General features: G+C 42.5%; 2 protein-coding genes across 3 annotated transcripts; one reads left to right on the top strand and one right to left on the bottom strand.

Annotated features, from left to right (window-relative positions):
* Positions 1 to 5,928: 5,928 nt before the first annotated feature.
* Positions 5,929 to 11,082, top strand: LOC109902137 (serine/arginine-rich splicing factor 10-like). Of its 2 annotated transcripts, none has more exons than XM_031786604.1 (6): positions 5,929 to 6,012; positions 8,305 to 8,409; positions 9,338 to 9,441; positions 9,727 to 9,916; positions 10,038 to 10,088; positions 10,266 to 11,082. In XM_031786604.1, coding segments are annotated over exons 1-6 (681 nt in total). In that variant the 5' UTR covers positions 5,929 to 6,010; the 3' UTR covers positions 10,495 to 11,082. The 2 variants fall into 2 exon arrangements, with proteins under 2 accessions (XP_031642464.1, XP_020353833.1); XM_020498244.2 differs by lacking the exon at positions 5,929 to 6,012 and adding an exon at positions 6,815 to 7,002.
* Positions 11,083 to 16,018: 4,936 nt separating this feature from the next.
* Positions 16,019 to 20,435, bottom strand: pnrc2 (proline-rich nuclear receptor coactivator 2). Its single transcript, XM_020498245.1, has 3 exons — positions 20,269 to 20,435; positions 19,417 to 19,635; positions 16,019 to 19,018 (listed from the first exon to the last, which is right to left on the bottom strand). The coding sequence occupies exon 3, from the start codon at positions 18,990 to 18,992 to the stop codon at positions 18,522 to 18,524; it is 471 nt and encodes a 156-aa protein (XP_020353834.1). The 5' UTR covers positions 18,993 to 19,018; positions 19,417 to 19,635; positions 20,269 to 20,435; the 3' UTR covers positions 16,019 to 18,521.
* Between the last annotated feature and the right edge of the window lie 3,373 nt (positions 20,436 to 23,808).

Here is a 23,808-nt window from a genome sequence, read left to right as displayed (position 1 = left end):
GAGACACATATTCTCAAACCCTGTCTTTAAAGTGGACCTACCCGGCTGACCCAAGTGGTCTGGTCAAGGTTGTGGTCCTTGTTGCCCGGTTGATGGCGTTCCGAATGGACCCTCCAGCTAGACAAGAGACCTCAGGATGCGTTTAGACAGGCAGCCCAATTCTGATATTTTTCTCACTAATACAGGGGTGTCCAACTCATTCCATGGAGGGCCTAGTGTCTGCTGGTTTTTGTTTTCTTCCTTTCAATTAAGACCCGTAGCATTCACTTCCGTCATCATGAAGTGCTTTGAGAGACTAGTCAAGGATCATATCACCTCCACCCTACCTGACACCCTAGACCCACTCCAATTTGCTTACCACCCCAATAGGTCCACAGATGCACACTGCCCTAACCCATCTGGACAAGAGGAATACCTATGTAAGAATGCTATTCATCGACAACAGCTCAACATTTAACACCATAGTACCCTCCAAACTCGTCATTAAGCTCGAGACCCTGGGTCTCGACCATGTCCTGTGCAACTGGGTCCTGGACATTCTGACGGGATGCCCCCAGGTGGTGAGAGTAGGAAACAACATCTCCAACCCACTTATCCTCAACACTGGGGCCCCACAAGGCTGCGTTCTCAGCCCTCTCCTGTACTCCCTGTTCACCCATGACTGTCTGGCCATGCACGCCTCCAACTCAATCATCAAGTTTGCAGCTGACATAACAGTGGTAGGCTTGAGTACCAACAACGACGAGATGGCCTACAGGGAGGAGGTGAGGGCGTACACATCACAGACAAACTGAAATGGTCCACCCACACAGACAGTGTGGTGAAGAATGCGCAACAGCGCCTCTTCAACCTCAGGAGGCTGAAGAAATTTGTCTTGTCACCAAAAACACTCACAAACTTTTACAGATGCACAATCGAGAGCATCCTGTCGGGCTGTATCACCGCCTGGTACGGCAACCGTAAGGCTTTCCAGAGGGTAGAGAGGTCTGCACAACGCATCACCGGGGGCAAACTACCTGCCCTCCAGGACACCTACATCACCCGATGTCACAAGAAGGCCAAAAAGATGATCAAGGACAACAACCACCCGAGCCACTGGCTGTTCACCGCCTTATCATCCAGAAGGCGAGGTCAGTACAGGTGCATCGGGGGTTGTTGGGACCGAGAGACTGAAAAACAGCTTATATCTCAAGGCCATCAGACTGTTAAACAGCGATCACTAACATTGAGTGACTGCTGCCAACATACTGACTCAAATCTGCATGGTCGGAACTAGAAGCACAAGCATTTAGCTAAACTCGCATTAACATCTGCTAACCATGTGTATGGGACCAATCAAATGTGATCTGATTTGATTTAGACAACCAGGTGAGGGAGTTCCTATCTAATAAGTGACCTTAATTCATCAATCAGGTACAGGAGGAGCAAAAACCCGCAGACACTTGGCCCTTTGTGGAATGAGTGTGGTGTACTAATTGATCTTTTGACCAATCACATCAGATCTTTTTCAGAGCAGATCTGATTGGTTAAAAGACCAATTAGAGAAGAAGAAAAAAATCAGAATTGGGCTAGATGTCTAAATGCAGCTTAAGGTGTGCTGAAGGCCAACAAACACTAACAGGAGAATACAAGTAAACCGAGCTATTGGCCAAATATTCTCAGCCTGGTATTGGACTGAAAAATCATATGTAGAATAAAAGGTGTAACCATTCAGTAGTTATAGAACTCAGTCTGTAGCATTTCATTTGCACAACATTGAAACCATGAAGGGCACCTAGTTCAACTGCACTGGGACAGACATGAGTTTTATTATATGCAAAATCCCATATTCTACAGTATATTATAGAATGTGCAGAGCTTTTGCCTACCCAAAATCATAAAAGTGCATAAATTATTATTTTGTTCCCCACTTTAGAAACCACACATTTTTAAACAAGTCATTCCAGTAAAACAGACCACTGAACCCTTTTAAACAATGTTTAAAATAAATGTACAAACATTTAGGGTGCACACTTATCACAAAATGAAAAACCTTCCAAAGAAAGGAAGGGGTGGAGTATCCACAATCAAATACTTGACAGAACATGTACATGACTAAAAGAAAATCTGTATTCTGATACAAATGAATGTGTGCACTCATTCAATTCAAGACGACAGACAATGAAGGGGAGATGAATGCTTACACATTTGAAATGACTACTTAGATGGGGCTTTTAAAGTCCAACTTTCACTAACAACCAAGGTAGTGAAAGATATCACATTTTCAAAACCCATCAGACAGTTGGGTTTCAGTACCACCTTTGAGTGACTTTGCATAGGCACACCTAACTGAAACAACCAGGCAAGTTGTGAAATGGTACAAATGAAATGAATGAAACTTGTGACATTTTCAAACCATTGATTTCCATATTTTTTTAATGGTTTGGTTTGAAGACACACACACACCATCACATGACAGATATGCTCGCTAGGCCTACACAAGACACTTCAGCATCATGGCATTCACACATTTTGTTTGTGCATGCCGCCACCTATTGTGCGGTAGTGTATAATGTTACATATTCATACAAACAGAAAAATGCAACCCTACAGTACCAGTCAAAAGTTGACACACCTACTCATTCAAGGTTTTTTCTTAATTTTTTACTATTTTCTACATTGTAGAATAATAGGGAAGACATCAAAACTATGAAATGACACATGAAATCATGTAGTAAACAAAAGTGTTAAACAAATCTAAATATATTTTGAGTTTCTTCAAAGTAGCCACCCTTTGCCTTGACGACAGCTTTGCACACTATCAGCATTCTCTCAACCAGCTTCACCTGGACTGCTTTTCCAACAGTCTTGAAGATGTTCCCACGTATGCTGAGCACTTGTTGGCTGCTTTTCCTTCACTTTGCAGTCCAACTCATATGAAGGCATCTCAAGTGGGTTGAGGTCAGCTGATTGTGGAGGCCAGGTCATCTGATGCAGCACTCATCACCCTCCTTGGTCAAATATCACTTACACAACCTGAAGATGTGTTTTGAGTCATTGTTCTGTTGGAAAAACAAATGATAGTCCCACTAAGCACACACCAGATGGGATAGTGTATTGCTTCCAAATGCTGTGGTAGCCTTGCTGGTTAAGTGTGCCTTGAATTCTAAATAAATCACTGACAATGTCACCAGCAACGCACCCCCATACCACAACCTCCATGCTTCACGGTGCCCTATGAGTTCTGTTATACTCACAGACATAATTCAAACAGTTTTAGAAACTTCAGAGTGTGTTCTATCCAATAGTAATAATAATATGCATATATTAGCAATCTAGGACAGAGTTTGATGCAGTTCACTATGGGCACGCAATTCATCCAAAGTGAAAATACTGCCCCCTATCCTCAACAAGTTTTTAAGCTTTCTGACAATATCAGATGTGTCTATGTCCTGGGAAATGTTCTTGTTACTTATAACCTCATGCGAATCGCATTAGCCTATGTTAGCTCAATGTCCCATGGACGGGACACCGATCCCCAACAGTGCAGTTCAAGAAAGAGTTAAGATATTTAACAAATAAACTAAAGTAAAAAAATAATGAGGCTATATACAGGGGCTACTGGTACCGAATCGATGTGCGGTGGTACAGGTTAGTCGAGGTAATTTGTACATGTAGGTAGGAGTGAAGTGACTATGCATAGATGATAAACAGCGAGTAGCAGCAGTGTACAAAACCAATGGGGGGTGTCAATGTCAATAGTCGAGGGGCCATTTGATTAATTGATCAGCAGTCTTATGGCTTGGGGTTAAAATCTGTTAAGGGGCATTTTGGTTCTAGACTTGGTGCTCCGGTACTGCTTGGCATGCGGTAGCAGAAAAAAACAGTCTGACTTGGCATTTTTTGGGCTTTCCTCTGACACCGCCTATTATATAGGTCCTGGATGGCAGGAAGCTTGGCCCCAGCTTTCCCGGAGTCGCCTCTTCACTGTTAACCTTGAGACTTGTGTGTTGCGGGTACTATTTAATGAAGCTGCCAGTTGAGGACTTGTGAAGTGTCTGTTTCTCAAACTAGACACTGTAATCAAATCAAATGTATTTATATAGCCCTTTGTACATCAGCTGATATCTCAAAGTGCTGTACAGAAACCCAGCCTAAAACCCCAAACAGCAAGCAATGCAGGTGTTGAAGCACGTTGGCTAGGAAAAACTCCCTAGAAAGGCTAAAACCTAGGAAGAAACCTAGAGAGGAACCAGGCTATGAGGGGTGGCCAGTCCTCTTCTGGCTGTGCTGGGTTAAAATTATAACAGAACATGGCCAAGATGTTCAAATGTTCATAAATGACCAGCATGGTCAAATAATAGGTCTGGGACAGGTAGCACGTCCGGTGAACAGGTCAGGATTCCATAGCCACAGGCAGAACAGTTGAAAATGGAGCAGCAGCACGGCCAGGTGGACTGGGGACAGCGAGGAGTCATCATGCCAGGTAGTCCTGAGGCATGGTCCTAGGGCTTCTTTTAATCAGCACTACAGTTTTCAGCTGTGCTAACATAATTGCAAAAGAGTTTTCTAATGATCAATTAGCCTTTTAAAATGATCAACTTGGATTAGCTAACACAGCGTGCCATTGGAACACAGGAGTGATTGCTGGTTGCTGATAATGGGCCTCTACGCCTAATGTAGATATTTAATAAAAAGTCTGTTTCCAGCTACAAGTCATTTACAACATTAATAATGTCTACACTGTATTTCTGATCAATTTGATGTTATCTTAATGGACAAAAAATTTGCTTTTCTTTCAAAAACAAGAATTTCTAAGTGGGTGTGTGTGTGTGTTACGATTGGAGAAAAATACTCATGGGAGGCAATCAAAAAGTGTCAAATTTAGTCAAGATGAACATGAATTGTATTGAGGCTTATTTGATCTAATAGAAGTTTAGTAATCCTTAGGTTGTTATGAGTGTACTGATGTGTGTTGCACGTGACATCCTGGCAACTTTACAGCCTTTTAGTGTTTAGCAAATGGTAGGCTTATCACATACAGTACCTATTTTTCAACATCCGGAAAAGATGCCTTTTCAAAGTCCTGGGAAAAAAATATTTTAAACATGTGGAAAATACTTTTCATCCATTTTTTGGCCTCACTTAAAGCGACAGAACGGCAATCATCAGCCCTGCGAGTAACCAGTTATGTTCAGCACATTGGAATACATCAGGGTGTATATCTCAAGCACACTGGTAAAACACTGGTGTTGCAGTAATGAACATTTACCAACAGATGGCAACAATGTGCCCTTGTACACACATAAACAAGGACTGGTCAATTTTTTATATTTTTTTATTTCCTGTTGAAGTTGCATTATTTGGCTAATATTAGGTAGTGTCATATGAGTCATCCTGATCTTGCGAGCTTACATTCTGTTTCACTACACGGATATCAGTATAGCGAAACAGACCGTAAGCTCTCGCAAGATCAGAATGGTTTGTACAATGCTAAATAAAATGGTCTGGTGGCTTCAAGGAAATAAATTGTACAGTGTGTTAGAAATGCCAGGGTCGATTTCTAGTCCATCTGCCCCTGCTGCATACCTCCCCAGGCCACTGGATACTAGGGGCCATCACTAGTTAACAGTCACAAAGACAACAAAAAAACACCTATTTCTACATTTTCTCTTCTTAAAATCTGATTTTAAACCTAACCCTAATCTTGTCCCTCAAAAGCATATTTTTGTTTTCATAAATGTTTACGATTTAGCCAATTTTGACTTGTTTTGGCTGTGTTATCTAGTGGAAACCTATCACCTTTGTGCCAAAAAATATCTATTGGATTTTTCCAGTAATTCTCTTCAAAGCTGATTCGTTCCATCACTCACAACTGAAGATATGAACATTTTAATATTCATCCAATGTCTGCCATGCTTCTGGATGACGTGATGCCATTGTTGATGCTCGCGCTTGCTCCAGTGTGCACTGAGAAGGTGTTACTGACTCTGTAAAGCAGATTGCAGCGACCCCGAAACGGAGCATACGAATGTGAGTAGATTACGTTGAAAACAACGTTCCAACATGGTCGACTGTCTCCAGTTCATATTTACCTCAGTGCTCGAGACCCTTCCACACAACTTTCTAAAACTAGGCCTACACCAAAAATGCAAAAATTCCTGGATGTTTATTATATAAATAATTTCAGCAGTGACCCTAGCTCTCGAGAACAGTTGATGGTATGGAGGACAACTGGATACGTGAACTATTGACGCTCTGTTTTAACATGTATAAACATTTGTCATTCTCCCTAGCGATATGCTTTTGGAAACTTCAGGAACTTAACTTTCATATGCAGTGTATTCGGAAAGTATTCGGACCCTTGACTTTTTCACATTTTGTTACGTTACAGCCTTATTCTAAAATTGATTAAATAGTTTTTTCCACTCATCAATCTACACACAATACCCCATAATGACAAAGCAAAAACAGGGTGAGTGGTCAGAACGCTCGGATCAACGTGTGCCTCAGAGCGAAATGCTCTAAATGTTTTAATGGGCAATCTGACTCTCAGTACTTTGAATTTACAAATGCCCAGAGCACACTCTGAGCGCCTCTGGCACTCCATATTGAATTTACGAGGTTATGTGAGGTTTTATGTGTTGTTGTTGGAGGTGCGTCTTGGTCAGTTTAGCTCAGAAAATGCTGCACTCCTCAATGGCCCCCTAATTGTACATAATCAGCGGGCCGGCCGTGGTTACTCATCATTTTACATCTAAATAGCCCTTGCCCAAATTGCCAGATGGCCAGGCCACCCATGGTGGGCAGGGCTAAAATAATGGTATCTGAGCCTGCGCGCTGGCCTCTGTTCGCGGATAGATGAGACCACCTCGCTGCTTTTTGCTACAGCTAGAACAAGTCGTATAATTTACTGATATTATATCAGAAATTTCTACCGTAACAACAATATTTTACAATGGCTAGGTACATGAGGCCCCCTAACCCATCACTCTTCATTAGAAACATCTCCGACGAATCCAGGTAGCTATGATTGAATCGTTCGGACGTGCGAGGTAGTACGGTAGCTAGCTAACGCTAGCTAACGTATGCTAGCGAGCAACGTTAGCTAGGTGGCTAAACTGTGTTTACTGATTTTTAACTCTTATTTTACAATGAAAAATTGTAGGTAAGTGTTGTCGGTTGCTAGTTGTTTTTAAGTTTGTATGATGGGAAACGTTAACGTTAGTTGCATAGCTAAACTGGTTACCTGAAAACGTTAGCTTTGATACAAAGCTTAGCGAGCTAACGTTAGCGTGTCTGCTAGGCTGCACATGAGTTTGCACCAAATAGAATGGTTTGCACAAAAACAGGAGAGTTGTTTGAACCAACTGTGAATAACTTAATTATGCTGGCCATCTTTCTACCTGCCAGGTTGCCAGCAGTGGTGGAAAAAGTACCCACTTGTCATACTATAGTAAAAGTCAAGATACCTTAATAGAAAATGGCTCACGTAAAAGTCACCCAGTATAATCCTACTGAGTTTAAAAAGCATTCGGTTTTCAATATACTATAAGTATCAAAAGTAAAACATATTTATATTAAGAAAACCAGAAGACGCGATGTTCTTGTTTATTAAATTGTATTTACAGATAGCAAGGGGCACACTCCAACTCTCAGGCATAATTTACAAACAAAGCATTTCTGTTTAGTGAGTCCACCAGATCAGATGCAGTAGGGATGACCAGGGGTTTTCTCTTTAGGTCCGCGAATTAGACAATTTTCCTGTCCTGATAAGCCTTCAAAATGTAACGAGTACTTTTGGGTGTCAGGGAAAATGTATGGAGTAAAAATTACATTATTTTCTTCAGGAATGTAGTGAAGTGAAAGTCGTCAAAAACATATGAAATTAAAGTACAGATGCCTCCAAAAAGTACTTAAGTAGTACTTTTAATTATTTTTACGTAAGTACTTTACACCACTGGTTGACTGTTTCTTGCCTTTTGCCAACTCCATATCATGGAACTGGCTGAACCAGTACCTGGGCTTAACTGGCATGTATGCCAAACATGAAAATAAGTGACAGGAGTTGGCATGATGGCACAAACAGACTGGCACTCAGGCTACCATCTACCTGGCTTGTAATGCATGAAATATCGCTTGTCCAATGTCACATTTTATACCTCCATTTCTATGGTAAGTATTAAGCCAATTTACTTGAATCCGAAGGTTATTGGCCACAGTGGCAGGTTTGAACTTTGAATCACACTGGTTTAATATTAGCCCAAAAAGGGTGTACTTCGCTGGCCATTAGATTAAATGTCCTGTCATTTCACAACACTTTAGGCCAGAGGAACTACGCCGCGAATTTGGTCGTTATGGGCCTATTGTAGATGTCTACATTCCACTTGACTTCTCTACACGGCGACCAAGAGGATTTGCTTACATTCAATATCCTTTATACTCATGTAATGTATTAATGAACATGTCTTTCATTCAGTGCGTTATTATTCACACGCGGGGTATTGACTGTCGCATGTCTTGAGTTTGCCTGCTGTTTTGAAGTATTTATTGTATATTTGTCATAAAAGTAGGCTATACTGGATTATGGGAGGGGAACATTGAATGTTAAACGCAGTAAAAAATGTGTACAGACATAAATCAACATCTCTCCTAACTAAAATTGCTTCTGTTACCCTAGAAATGTTAAAGACGTACAGTTCTGGAGAAACCCCAACAAAGAATGTAAAGACTGGCGTAGAGTAGTTTCAAGCCAAAGGGACCATAATGATTTCAGGCGACAGGAAATAGTGGGAGAAGAACACAAAGAGCAAAGTTAAAGCATGAAGATACAAGGAGGAGAAAAGAGGGCACGAAAGGCAGCTGTTTGACTACCAAAGAGAGGAAAATTAAAGGATGTATTGGGCGAAGACAAGCCGGAAATCTCAAGTTCTTCTGCCGAGCAGTTAAAGAGCATAAAGGTCAAGCTGAAGCTTAAAGGTAACAAGCTTAATGTTTTGTATCCTACCAAATAGAACCCTTGCTCTTCACCTCCAAATATTTTGCTCTGTGTGTTCTATACAAAAGGGCAAGACAATTATAACCTAATTGTAAGCAAGTTTACTGAAATACGATTTCAATGTTGCATTTGTGTGGCCTTTGTTCTCGTTTCCTCCCGAAGTTTTAACAGAAGTTTCAGCTTCATGTTTTTATTCTTTTAGCTTACTATTATTCCTATTATGTTGGCACACAATTGACTTACCAATTTGAAGCTTCCAGCCTCTTTACTGAATTTTTTAAATACTTTCGTAGTTGTATGTGTGCATACGTCTCCCCATTTCCACAAGTGAAAGTAAAAAGCCTTAACAGTCTGTAGCACATTCGAGGACGTGCGAGATGCAGAGGATGCCCTCCACAACCTGGACCACAAGTGGGTGTGTGGTCGACAGATCGAGATCCAGTTTGCACAGGGTGACCGAAAAAGTAAGAATGGGTTTTATTTAGGTGCGCTGTATGAATGCACTATTTACTACCTACCAATCAATTCAATGTGAAAAATGTCAAGTTTCACCGTCAACAGTTTACCCAAGAATCTAAGTAGGAAAGTCCAACTAGGCCTACAGCTTCACTTTTATTGGTAATATCTTGACTCGGGTCTCTCAGACTAGTGAAATCATTGCCAACCTGCATGCCAACTTATTTTTAAAACCCTTCTTGCTCAACTATCCTTGTGCCCAGTACTTTATTTTAATGGACTTGTCCCTCCAGCCCCCAACCAGATGAAGACTAAGGAGAGCTCTCCTCGCAGAGGGTCCCGCAGCAGCTCCTTCTCCCGCTACGACGACTACGAACGCGGCGATGGCCGACGCAGACGCTCTCGCAGTCGCAGCTACGAAAGGCGCCGGTCGCGTAGCCCTTCCTGCGACCGCCGTCCTCGGAGGTCAGAGAGCCCTAGAGAGTGAGTTCCTCGGTGACACTGAAACTAAACCACCGTTTCGCTTGTCAAGTAATCCTCCCAATTGCAGACCGAAATGCCTTTGTATACAGACTGGTTCTTACTTTCACTTTTCTCTCTACAGCTCTCGATCATATGGCAGGCACAGGCGAAGCAGAAGCCATGAAAATGACAGGTAGATATGTATATATTATTCATTATTCTGACTTGTCTAACACGACACAGTGCAGTGAGATTGCATTTTTAATGCATAAGCCTATGTGGTTTCAAAACACTACACAGTTGTCAAGTCTGTGTATTCATTAGTGTGTTGACTGATTGTTCTGTTCATATGCCATCCTTTTTTCTACAGGTACAGGGGCCCTCCACGTGAACACCACAGGATGCACCACGCACCCCCATCTCGTACCCGCTCTGCATCCCGCTCCCCCTCTCCTCCCAGATCTAGGCCCAAAGATACAAAGTCTCAGTCCAAATCCCCCAGCCCCGTCAAGGACTTCCACCCCTCTTCTGGCTCCCAGAAACAGGCCTGTCGACGCTCCTACTCCAGATCTGTGTCCCGATCTCGCTCCAGATCCTAGGACCCCACCACCCTCAAACCCTGTTATTCTGTAGCTAAAGATATTTTTGTTCAACACTACAACATATGAATATGGTATCTAGGGAGTGGTTATTCCACACCCCACCTCGGTTCATTAGTTGAGTTATTATGATATCTCTGGGCTGATGCCATACAACAGGAGAGCTGGTTGTCCCTACAGATGGATAGTACTTTTTTATGTTAGTTCAGTTTCATTCACCTCTGAAAAACATTGGCTGTTTTTAATTTACATTCATATCAGTTTAATTCTATTAATTGAGAACCCAATGGATTTAAGTTCAGCACATAAGAATTGGTCAACTATGAAATGCAAAGGTACTGTTTTGGGCTAATGGGTATTAACCTCTAGCTACAGAAGAGGTTGAGAGTCCAAAAACCCATTTATAAGAAAAAAACAAGTTAAATCTGGAGTTTGCAGTGATATCTAGCCATCAAGTTAACTGCTATTATTTTTGTACAGTTGATGTTGCTAAAGTCTCTCGCATTTTTTTATTTGATCAATTGTTATTTTGTGTTCAAATCGAGCAGCAGTGTTTTCTTTTTGTGGATTAAAAATGTTACGTTTTAACTTTTGTTAATCATCTGAGTTGTACAAAGATGTTGTTCTCTTGAAGGTACGAGACACCGGACAGTTTGTTAGGTACACCTATTCCTAACAAACTGTCCAGTGTCTCGTACCTTACCCCCCCACCCCCTCCAGAACAGCCAGGACCATTCTGCAAGGTGTCAGGCGTGTTCCACAGGGATGTTGGACCATGCTAGTGCAATGGTGTCTCTCAGATTGGAGACAACACGCATACATTCATGCTGCGAACAGCCTGTTTGATCTCATTCCAAAGATGCTCTAAGTAAAATGAACTCGCTGTCATGTTCCAGGTGCTGTTTTTCCACTCAGTTGTCCAGTGTTGGTGATCGTGTGCCCACTGGAGCTGCTTCTACTTGTTTTTAACTTATAGGTGTGTAACCCGGTGTGGTTGTGTGCTGTAATAGCCCATCAGTGACAAGCATCAACAAGTTGTGCGTTCTGAGATGCTGTTCTGTGTCGCTTAGGTTACTCGTTTTGTCCATCCTAACGTTCAATTTAACAATAACTGAACAGGGACTTCCGTTCAGCCATGTGCATTAGTGATGTTGGGAGATTAGGCCTGGCTTGCAGTCGGCGTTCCAATTCATCGCAAAGGTTTTTGACAGGGTTGAGGCCAGGGCTCTGCAGGCCAGTCAAATTCTTCCACACTGATCTCGACAAACCGTTTCTGTATGGATCTCGCTTTGTGCACGGGGCATTGTCATGCTGAAACAAGAAGGGGCCTTCCCCAAACTGTTGCCACAGAATAATCTAGAATGTAATTGTATGCTGTAGCATTAATCTTTAAGGGGGCCTAGCCGGAACCATTTATTCCTCCTCCACCAAACCTTACAGTTGGCACTATGCATTCGGGCCGTTAGCATCTCCTGGCATCTGACAAACACAGATTTGTCCGTCAGACTGCCAGATGGTGAAGTGTGATTCATCACTCCAGAGAACGTGTTTCCACTGCTCCAGAGTCCAATGGTGGTGAGCTTTACACCACTTCAGCAGATACTTTGCATTGTGCATGGTGATCTTAGGCTTGTGTGCGGCTGCTCGGCCATGGAAACCCATTTAATGATGCTCCCAACAAACAGTTCTTGTGCTGTGGTTGCTTCCAGAGATATTGGAACCGAGGACAGATTTTTACGTGCTTCAGCACACCTAGACGTTTCCACTTCACAATAACAGCACTTACAGTTGACCGGGGCAGAAATTTGATGAGGTGGAATCCGATTGATGGTGCCACATTGAAAGTCACTGAGCTTTTCAGTAAGGCAAATCTAACGCCAATGTTTGTGTATGGAGATTGCATGGATGTGTACTAGATTTGTATACACCTGTTAACCACCTGTGTGGCTTAAATGGCCAAATCCACTAATTTGAAGGGGTGTCCACATACTTCTCTATATATAGTGTAATCACTGAGAATATTGTTACTAGTGATGGGCACCATTATCAGTTGCATTTTTCCATTTATCGGTTTGTTTAAATACATGGCAAATTTGCAACTGAGCGAACATTAATATTTTCACTTCCACAGCTCTGTGAAGTCCAGACAACTGCTTGTGGATTTCCTTTTGGTGCCAGGTGTGAATGTTCTAGCATACACCTACGTAACCAGTTTAAATACAATGGGAAATCACATCCAGTTGATGGCCCATCAGCAGGCTGCTAAGAGTAAGTCTGTGAGGGTTTTGTGCCTGCAGGAACAGTCGTGTGCTTTTTTTTGGACATAATCGTGAAGAATAACCCGATTTTAAAAGGCCTTGCTGGTATCGATAAACAATATAAATATAATTCCAAATGATTAATGATGGTCCAGGCCCACCACTAATTGTTCGTCTGGGACGTCTAAAACACTATCCATGTTAAATTGTTACTGATTATTTAGGTCGAGGACAGACTGATCCGTGGAGAACGGACACCAAATTAGAATGGATGTTGGTTAATGCACGTGGGTGGGTGCTTAAATGAGTCCTATTTCACACATGTACAAGTCTATATTAATACGCATGTGTAAATTGGAAATGTTTTTTTTTGCATATTCCAACTCCCCCCGAAACACCCATGGAGTGTGATTTATAAAAACCCTATTTTCTAATTGGCCGTCGGCCCGTCAAAAGTACAACTCATTTGCATTTTTTGGGCTACGGAATGCCTACCAGTGCTATTCTATGAGACAGAAAATGTATTTTTAAAGCAAATCATCAGCTTTTCTACACATTTTGCAATGACATGCTTTTGGGGTCTTTCCCGCCTGCCACCGAAAATACTAACAATATGGGTCGTGCTCCCCCTGGTCAGTAATAAGACCCTGACTACCACTGCTATACAGACAGGCAAGTGCAAAGGCTATTTGTATATTGATGGAAAATGACTGTCAACCACGTTTCCATCCAGTTTTTATGCGAGTATAGTTTCATTGTAATTTTCTAAACGACGGGAGGCGTATTATTATTTATTTTTTAAATAACTCCGATTGAAGTAAATTTGGAGTCACGTGATGATATGGTGTGTGGTCTTCCCATTATGACTTGGGGAAACCATCCAGTTTATTAGGCTACAGATGAAATAAATGATATACTTCACAGGATGGTGAAGGTTGTTGCTGCTTTCCAATAAATATCGAGGGTCTTATTCTGTGGACATGATCGGTACTTGACTGCCATTTGACAGATAACATTATTCTCGCTCTCATCCATAAACTCAAGTAGACCAGGCAACTCCCGCTGTATCTGCAAACCATGCCAAGCCCAGTGTAGGCACATTTGCTATTTAACGCAACAGTTTTTATGACAAAACTATCAGTTGAGTTGAAAATACAATGGGAACACATTGAACTTTAGATGTGTATTCGGTGCATGAAAATTGAAGTGAAAAGTATATTTTGTGCGCACTAGGTCATCACGCACTGATTTTATACGGAACAAGTCCATTTGGTGGAAACATACTACTGGTGGGAAAATGATGCGAATATTTGCTTTATGCCGATTCTAGAATGTTCGCATTAAAATATTTCACCAATTGGATGGACACCTAGTTAATGCAAAGCCGTCATCAAGGCAAAGGGTGGCTACTTTGAAGAATCACAAACGTATTTTTTAGTTGTTTTACACTTTTTTGATTACTACATGATTCCATGTGTTATTTCATAGTTTTGATGTCTTCCCTATTATTCTACAATGTAGATAATAGTAAAAATGGAGAATGAAAAACCCTTGAATGAGTAGGTGTCCAAACTTCTGACTGGTACTGTGTGTGTGTGTGTACAGTGCATTCGGAAAGTATTCATACCCCTTGACTTTTCACGTTACAGCCTTATTGTAAAATGGATTAAATAACAAATCCTCATCAATCTACACACAATACCCCATAATGACAAAGTGAAAACAGGTTTTTAGAAATACCTTATTTACGTAAGTATTCAGACCCTTTGCTATTAGACTCGAAATTGAGCTCAGGTGCATCCTGTTTTCATTGATCATCCTTGAGCTGTTTCTACAAGTTGGAGTCCGCCTGTGGTAAATTCAATTGATTGGACATGATTTGGAAAGCCACATACCTGTCTATATATGGTCCTACAGTTGACAGTGCATGTCAGAGCAAAAACCAAGCTATGAGGTCGAAGGAATTGTCCGTAGAGCTCCGAGACAACATTGTGTCGAGGCACAGATCTGGGGAAGGGTACCAAAACATTTCTGCAGCATTGAAGGTCCCCAAGAACACAGTGGCCTGCATAATTCTTAAATGGAAGAAGTTTGGAACCACCAAGACTCTTCCCGAGAGCTGGCTGCCCGGCCAAACTGAGCAATCCTTGGAGAAGGGCCTTGGTCTTAGAGGTGACCAACAACCCAATGGTCACACTGACACGAGTTCCTTTGTGGAGAAGGACAACTATCTCTGCAGCACTCCACCAATCAGGCCTTTATGGTAGAGTCTCTTGGTCATAGTTTTGATGCACCTGTATTGACCTCGCCTCCTGGATGATAGCGGGTGAACAGGCCATGGCTAGGGTGGCTGAGGTCTTTGATGATCTTCTTGGCCTTCCTGTGACACCGGGTGCTGCAGATGTCCTGGAGGGCAGTATGCCCCCAGTGAGGCGTTGAGCAGACTGCACCACCCTCTGGAGAGCCCTGCAGCTGCGGACGGTGCAGTTGCTGTACCAGGCCGTGATACAGCCCGACAGGATGCTGTTGCACCTTCACCTCAAGTCTGTGTGGACCATTTCAGATTGTTAGTGATGCGACAGGAACTTGGAAGCTTTTCACCTTCTCCACTGCACCCTCGATGTGAGCATGTTCCCTCTGCTGTCCATGATCAGCTCCTGGCACCACTCTGCCAGGGCCCCTCACTTCCTCCCTGTAGGCCGTCTAGTTATTGTTGGTAATCAGGCCTACCACTAGCGTCAGAGTTGCATGGCCACGCAGTCATTGGTAAACAGGAAGTACGGGAGGGGGCTGAGCAGGCACCCCACTGGGGCCTGTGTTGAGGATCAGCATAGTGGGGGTGTTGTTGCATACTGTCACCACCTGGGGATAGCCCATCAGGAAGTCCAGGACCCAGTAGCACAGGGTGGGGTGCAGAACCAGGGCTTAATGATGAGCTTGGAGGGTACCATGGCATTGAAGGATGAGCTGTAGTAAAAAATATAATACATTCTTACATAGGTGTTCCTCTTGTCCAGATGAATCCATTGGGGCGGTATGCAAATTGTAGTGGGTCTAGGGTGACGTGATCCTTAACTAGCCTGAAAGCACTTCACTATGACAGGAGTGCTACAGTTACCTTCACTTACTGAGGATACGAATATTCTATGAGAATGTGTAATCAGCAATATAACCATGCGTAACTTTCAAATAAATACAGTAAGCTGTACTAAATGTGGGAAATGGTTTGGAATAATGAGCGCATTCAGGAAAAGACAGACACAAAGTAGGGGGGAAAGGGAAGGGATTTTATTTTTTGGGGGGTTACTTTGATTAGACCAATTAAAGCAGTGCTTGAGTTTTTGTTGTCAAATTCAAATCAAGTCTGGACATGTGGCATAATTTCATAAGCATTGGTGACAGTAAACAAATGGGACAAATTAAGAGCCAATTTGTTGAGAAACCCTTCAGTTTCAAATTTAGGATGAAGAGCCTTATACATGTATGAATCATTAGCAGAAACCAACAGGACATCTTTGTTTTAAAAATAAACAGCAATGCATTAAAAACACAGATATCAAAACAAAAGCAGTTGAAAAACAGTTTCACAATAACATAGGGCCAAATTCAATTATCTTCTAGCAGAAGAACAGCAGATAATTGAAGGTGGTTTTTAGATATACATTTTTGGTCAATGAATAACATTACCTAATCAAAAATCATAAGTCCATGTTGGTTCAACAACAAAAGTTTGCAATGTTGAGTTAAAATGTAGGCACAATCAAGTTGACAAACTCAATTCAGGGCACATTTTCCAGACAAATCATAAGTAGTCCTGGATAAAAAATATATATATATTTCAATGGAGACTATCCATTGAAATAGTTGTTTTAATCCAGGTTTGGGGTTAATCTGTCTGGGAAACCAGCCCCCAGTGGCTGTCTTCAGGCTGTAGCACACCTGGAAACGAAAATAATTTAACAATTCATACATATCGAAGTCAACTCAAAGGGTCAAATGTAAGTTACGTTTTTTTGCACACTGCATTTTTTTACCCTACACTGTGCATAATACAAAATAAAAAACATGTGCAAGATTACTGGCAATAATTACACAGTGCAGGGGTATTGACAAATGCTATAGGCAGATTTCTTTTTTACAAAAATATTCAGTATTTGAAGTCAAGACATGTCCTTAGCATGACTTATACATTCAGTGTTATTACTAAAAATACTTTATCAAGCAGGTTTAAAAACACCCTGCTAAATGTACATATGCTACAAGTATTTTTTATACATTTAATTATTTACATGGCTCTTTAACTTATTTCAAGCTCGTGAGCTCTGTTTTGTCGTCTCTAAGATGGCCATTACAGTTCCCATTCTGCAAAGAAAATAAAAGACTGCCTCCCCTCAAATTAGAACCTAGAGGGAGATAGTCAATTAACCATCCACCAATAAAAAGGGCCTCTCAGCCTGTAACTTCTGAAAACAATTTTGATTGCAGTGCAAGAATAGGGTGCAGGAGGCAGTGAGTATCTGGAGATTGCTGCTGGATACTTTAAATGTAAACAGATCCACACTGGCCTTGCGCCTAACGTCCTCTGTGCCACGTTACGCACTTCTCTCAACTTTGCACTTCCTCGTAAGAAACTGCCACACAGCAAACAGGGCCATGACACAGGAGATCGAGGTTGCGAAACTTACAGTCCCACATCCCTGTTGAATCTGGCCCTCTTCCGCATTGTTTACTGGGTGGGGTTTCAGTAGGGAAGGAGATAGTTTGAAAGTGGCTAATAGCAGTACTGATTGCATTGAAAAAGTGACCCAGAGGACCAATTCCCTGCGCCACTCAAGCCAACGTGGTTGATATGGCACTGGTAACCACGTCAGACATACAAAGGAGAGATGGCGAGAGAAAAATAAAATAAAAAATTCACAGCAAAAGACATTGCTTTGGTTAAGACAAAACTGACTCATTGATTAACTACATCACAAATAGACAAAATAATTGTAGGATAGAGCTGCAGGCCTTGGACCAGCACAACTGCCATAGTGCAGTGCGCACAGCGCAATAAAAAAAAGTACAGGAGTTGAACGTCCAAGGCCTGTGTGCCATGGCCTCTACACTTCAGTTTGAGGTTATTCTTGTGACCTGTACTCACTACTACAGCTGATTCTCGCCTGAAAGATAGCTCTGGTTTCCCTGCAGAACAGTGGCTTTTACATCCCCCAAAAACAAGATGGAAAATAATAAGTCAAACTAAAAAGAAATGCTACTATTGTAGATTGTGCTTCAGGCAGCACCAGGTTATCAGAGGTGAAATCCTTAATGATTAACAGAACTTAACGTGCCAAAGTAAGAATTACCTGTCCACAGAAATGGACTGTAAATGAGACCGCATGAACATGTGTATACTAATATCCAACCCTACCGTTTGGGAAGAGACTTGCTATAACGGCCAACAAAAAAACAACAAAACAAAACAAAAAAGAACAGAGCACGACGGATATCCAGTTCATCGTTAGTGACAGAAACAGACTCCAATGAGAACACTCTCCCCCACCGACAAGGCTGCAGCGCTGTAATATCTGTGGTTTCTCAACAAAAAGGGTGCCAAACATTTGCAGAGAGATGTTCCAGCAAAATGCCTCCCACCCTGCGAAGACCTCAAATCTAAAATAGCTAAAAGTGTATTACAACGCTGGGGCATTCTAGGCAGGCAGGAGTCTTCAGAGGGGCATTCGTTCACACGTTGGCTTTGAAAGACCAGGTCATGGGAGTCCATCTCTAGGCATGCACCTTGAGGAGGCTCTTCAGCTGGAAGGCCATCATCTCCCTGCTGTCACGGGTACCCATGGGGACCCAGTGGCTGGGGGGCTTGGGTAGCACGCTGGGGGAGGGTGGCTCGCTGAACTTGGCCCCTGCATAGCTCGGGCCACCACACTGGGCAGCCAGAAGTGTGTTCAGGTGGGACACAGCACCCTCCCAATTCTGATCATAGGTGTTGGCAAAACGGACAGAAGCATTTTTCTTCTCAGCCGACGCGGCCAGCCGCGCCTCTGGAAACCAGGGGTAGGCTGCTCCCTTGCGGTGGCCATGTTGGTGAGGACCTCCCGCAGCCCCTGAGGATGCTACTGTTGTCATTCCATTCTGATCGCGGACAACTCTCTGCTTGGCCCGGCCCAACTGATGGTTCTTCTTGGGCAATGGGCGCTCTGGGTGGGACACTGGAATGTTGTACCTCTCTCCACCTCCCATACTGTACTTTTCACACAGTGTGTCACCTGAAGGAGGAAATCAAAGTTAAACTTCTAACATTTACTATTTAGTCATTTTGCATAAACACTTATCCAGAACTTACAAGTGCCTTGCTCAAGGGCATACAGATGTTCCACATTGTCAGCTCAGGGATTCGAACCAGCGACCTTTCAGTTACTGGCCCAACACTCTTAATGCTAGGCTACTCTTACATGCTGACCACTTTTTTTTTTTTTAATGACAATTGTCCCCGGTTGACAAACCCCGTTTTAACAATCAGGTCTAAAATATATATACACTAGAACAGAACTTCTGGAACAAATATGAATACCTGAGTCTACTTCAAAGAGTTCAATTGGCTACGTGCAAAAACTCAGCCCTTCCCCCACCCAACTGGGAAAACAGTGTCGCATCCATTGCCTACCTCTTTGTTGTTAGAAAGTTGAATGTGCAGAGATGTTTCCTTAATTTCTCCTTTCCAATTGGGCTCCAGGTCCTCGAAGTAGTCTTCGATCTACTTCTCGCTGCACTTTTAGGTCCAGCAAGAACTGGAGTTGTCATGTGCCAATGAGCGTCTTTTTCCCGTGAAGCCGAGTAGAACATCAATTCACTTCAGCGCACGAAAATGCTCCAAGGCGGCGAGCTAAACAATAAAATGTTTTTATATTAATAATTCGGGTAAAATAGCACGATACTGCTCGCGCAGCGTTCGATAACAAGCCAAGTGTGTAAACTGTTGATGTTACAAACTGAGAATGGGGACAGCTTTCGTGTGCCAAACATGCATCGTCACAAAGCCAACTAATAATGTTAGCCAGTGAGCTAACTACATTCTACAAGTAGCAACTGTCAGGTAAAATTCATTTAAACTGGTACTGTAGTAAAATAATGGATATTCGTTGGAATACTGGAAAATAAAGAAGGTAGTTAACTAACGTTCATGTTTAGCTATGTAAAGCCACCACGTAAACAGCTAATAATCCTCTTTCACTGGCTTCGAAGAATGCGAACGTCTTCGTCAGCTAGCTTGGTGAACGTTAGCTGCATACATTATTTTTTACATTTTAAAATACGCATAGATTAACCGTAATGTGTGCTTGTTAACATTACTATACTAAAGTTATGTATTCAGGGTTATCATCATTGTAAGTAAATAGCGATCCATCTAGGTCACAAATCTGGCAACAAAACAAAGAACACCACTCATATGTATGGCGTCACACATTCTAGCTAAATGAACTTAACCAATTTAGCTAAACACAACACCGGCTCTTACCGACTTCCTCAGGCTTGGTTGGTAAAAGCCGTTTGTCAGAGATTTTTTTTATTGAAGTCTGAAATCTCTGGATGGAGAATCTAGAAATGTGTGGAGCTTACACGGTGTAAAAGATATGTATACTTATATTCCCTCTCGACTGTCTGATTTGCAACAAAATGGAAGCTCGAGCAGGTATATGTAACTGCGCTGGCTGAGCTCTCACCAATCACAACAGCTATGTGACGGAAGGACCAATCGGAGAGGCGATACACACGCATTCATTCTGTTGCCAGACTGTTGACGTCAAAAGACAAACCTCCCGCCCTAAGCTTCCTTTGTTGAGGTTATTTCCATGAAGAACTGGTAAAAACAATGAAACCCACCCTTTACATTCAAATCAAAGTAAACAAATCGACATTTGTCCTTCAAACTTGACATTCAATAGCTGCTGTGTCGGCAAAAGCTAATACTGGGGTTCCGAATAAACGATTGACAAAATATTTAATGATACGAGTAATCTACACTAACCAGGTTTCCATCCAACCGTTTTATGCTAGCTGGTGGCTAGAGTGCACGTGCCACGACCAGAGTGGGCACATTCGCTATATAACGGGAAATGTGTTGTGCCAAAACCATCAGTAAAGTGGGAATTGAACAGCAAATGTAATTTTACGTGTACCAGGTCATCAAGCACAGCCTTTTATCAACAACAAGTCCATCTGATGGAAATAGAACTCGTGGGAAAATCAGCATTTTGTTTATATGTTTTTTTAAAAAAAAATTGAATATTAGTATGACAATCTGTTGCCAATTGGATGGAAACCTAGTTTGTGAAAGAAAATCTGTCAGAGATAAATTCCTGCTGAGATTATGATATGATTGGCGACTCAATAGTTCAGTAGTTTAGTTTAACTGAGCTAAAGGGTAGAGCTGCACTTTCAGGGAGCAGGACTCTTAACACGGAAGCTTATAAGAAATCCTGCTATGCCCTCCATCAAACAGGCAAAGCAAACACAGGACTAAGATCGAATTGTACGACACCGGCTCTGATGCTCGTCGGATGTGGTAGGGCTTGCAAACCATTACAGACTACAAAGGGAAGCACAGCCGAGAGCTGCCCAGTGACACGAGCCTACCAGACAGCTAAACTACTTCTATGCTTGCTTCGAGGCAAATAACACTGAAACATGCATGAGAGCACCAACTGTTCCGGAAGACTGATCACACTCTCTGCAGCCGATGTGAGTAAGACCTTTAAACAGGGCACTATTTACAAGGCCGCAGGGCCAGACGGATTACCAGGACGTGTACTGCGAGCATGCGCTGCCCATTGGCAAGTGTCTTCACTGATATTTTCAACCTCTCCCTGTCCGAGTCTGTAATACCAATATGTTTTAAGCAGACCTCATAGGGCCTGTTCCCACACCTGCCTAAATGACTACCAACCCGTAGCACTCACATCTGTAGCCATGAAGTGCTTTGAAAGGCTGGTCGTGGCTCACATCAACACCATTATCCCAGAAACCCTAGACCCACTCCAAATTGCATACCGTCCCAACTGATCAACAGATGATGCACTCCACACTGCCCTTTCCCACCTGGACAAAAGGAACACCTGTGAGAATGCTATTCATTGACAACAGCTCAGCGTTCAACACCATAGTGCCCTCAATGCTCATCACAAAGCTAAGGACCCTGGGACTAAACACCTCCCTCTGCAACTGGATCCTGGACTTCCTGATGTGCCGCCCACAGGTGTTAAGGGTAGGTAACAACACATCCCCCATGATGATCCTCAACACAGGGGCCCCTCAGGGGTGCTTGCTCAGTCCAATTCCTGTACTCCCTGTTCACTCATGACTGCACGGCGTGTGGTGCCAGGTCAGAGACCTGGTCGTGTGGTGCCAGAACAACAGCCTCTCCCTCAACGTGATCAAGACAAAGGAGATGATTGTGGACTACAGGAAAAAGAGGACAGAGCACACCCCCATTCTTATCGACGGGGCTGCAGTGGAGCAGGTTGAGAGCTTCAGGTTCCTTGGTGTCCACATCACCAACAAACTAACATGGTCCAAGCACATCACGACAGTCGTGAAGAGGGCACGACAAAACCTATTCAAGTATTTATTTATTTTCCACCTTTATTTAATCAGGTAAGCTAGTTGAAAACAAGTTTTCATTTGCAACTGCGACCTGGCCAAGATAAAGCATAGCAGTTTGACACATACAACAACACAGAGTTACACATGGAATGAACAAAACATACAGTCAATAATACAGTAGAAAAAAAGTCTATATACAGTGAGCAAATAAGGGAGTTAAGGCAATAAATAGGCCATGGTGGCGAAGTAATTACAATATGGCAATTAAACACTGGAATGATAGATGTGCAAAAGATGGATGTGCAAGTAGAGATACTGTGGTGCAAAAGGAGCAAAATAAATAAATACAGTATGGGGATGAGGTAGATAGATGGGCTGTATACAGATGGGCTATGAACAGGTGTAGTGATCTGTGAGCTGCTCTGACAGCTGGTTCTTCAAGATAGTGAGGGAGATGGGAATCTCCAGCTTCAGTGATTTTTGCAGTTCGTTCCAGTCATGGGCAGCAGAGAACTGGAAGGAAAGACGACCAAAGGAGGAATTGGCTTTGGGGGTGACCAGTGAGATGCCAGTGGGTTCGGCGACGAGTATGAAGCGAGGGCCAGCCAACGAGAGCATATAGGTCGAAGTGGTGAGTAGTGTATGGGGCTTTGGTGGCAAAACGGATGGCACTGTGATAGACTACATCCAGTTTGCTGAGTAGAGTGTTGGAGGCTATTTTATAGATGACATCGCCGAAGTCAAGGATCGGTTGGATGGTCAGTTTTACAAGGGTATGTTTGGCAGCATGAGTGAAGGAAGCTTTGTTTTGCGAAATAGGAAGCCGATTCTAGATTTCATTTTTGATTGGAGATGCTTAATGTGAGGTCTGGAAGGAGAGTTTACAGTCTAGCCAGACATCTAGGTATTTGTAGTTATGCACGTATTCTAAGTATAGGTCCAAGAGGATTCTAAAGAGCTTCTACCCCCAAGCCGTGAGACTCCTGAACACCTAATCAAATGGCTACCCAGACTATTTGCATTGCCCCGCTCTTTTACACCGCTGCTACTCTCTGTTGTTATAATCTATGCATAGTCACTTTAATAACTCTACCTTCATGTACATATTACCTCAACTAACCTGTGCCCCCACACATGGACTCTGTACCGGTACCCCCCTGTATATAGTCTCGCTATTGTTATTTTACTGCTGCTCTTTAATTACTTTTATTTCTCATTCTTATCCTTATCCAACTGCATTGTTGGTTAGGGGCTCGTAAGTAAGCATTTCACTCTAAGGCCGGCACCTGTTCTATTTGGCGCATAAGACTAATTTGATTTGATTTGAAAAAGTATTATGTAATCTCAGATGTCATCACAAAACCAACTCAGTAGCAGCCATGATTTGTACATAGTCTATTTCTGAATATAACAGTAAATCTTAAGATATTTATAGTGGCTTGAATTTATTTTTTAT

Source organism: Oncorhynchus kisutch, linkage group LG13, assembly GCF_002021735.2.
Source record: "Oncorhynchus kisutch isolate 150728-3 linkage group LG13, Okis_V2, whole genome shotgun sequence".
Taxonomy (NCBI): domain Eukaryota; kingdom Metazoa; phylum Chordata; class Actinopteri; order Salmoniformes; family Salmonidae; genus Oncorhynchus; species Oncorhynchus kisutch.
Note: the sequence above shows the minus strand (reverse complement) of the source record. Positions and strands in the feature narration are given on the sequence as shown.

What these genes read in the sequence shown, in the direction of transcription:
- pnrc2 (XM_020498245.1), bottom strand. Translation starts at nt 18,992, where the DNA reads ATGGGAGGTGGAGAGAGGTACAACATTCCAGTGTCCCACCCAGAGCGC.
- LOC109902137 (XM_020498244.2), top strand. Translation starts at nt 6,938, where the DNA reads ATGGCTAGGTACATGAGGCCCCCTAACCCATCACTCTTCATTAGAAAC. An exon ending in AACATCTCCGACGAATCCAG is followed by an intron (nt 7,003 to 8,304) that starts GTAGCTATGATT and finishes ACAACACTTTAG; the next exon opens with GCCAGAGGAACTACGCCGCG. An exon ending in AGAAGCCATGAAAATGACAG is followed by an intron (nt 10,089 to 10,265) that starts GTAGATATGTAT and finishes TTTTTTCTACAG; the next exon opens with GTACAGGGGCCCTCCACGTG.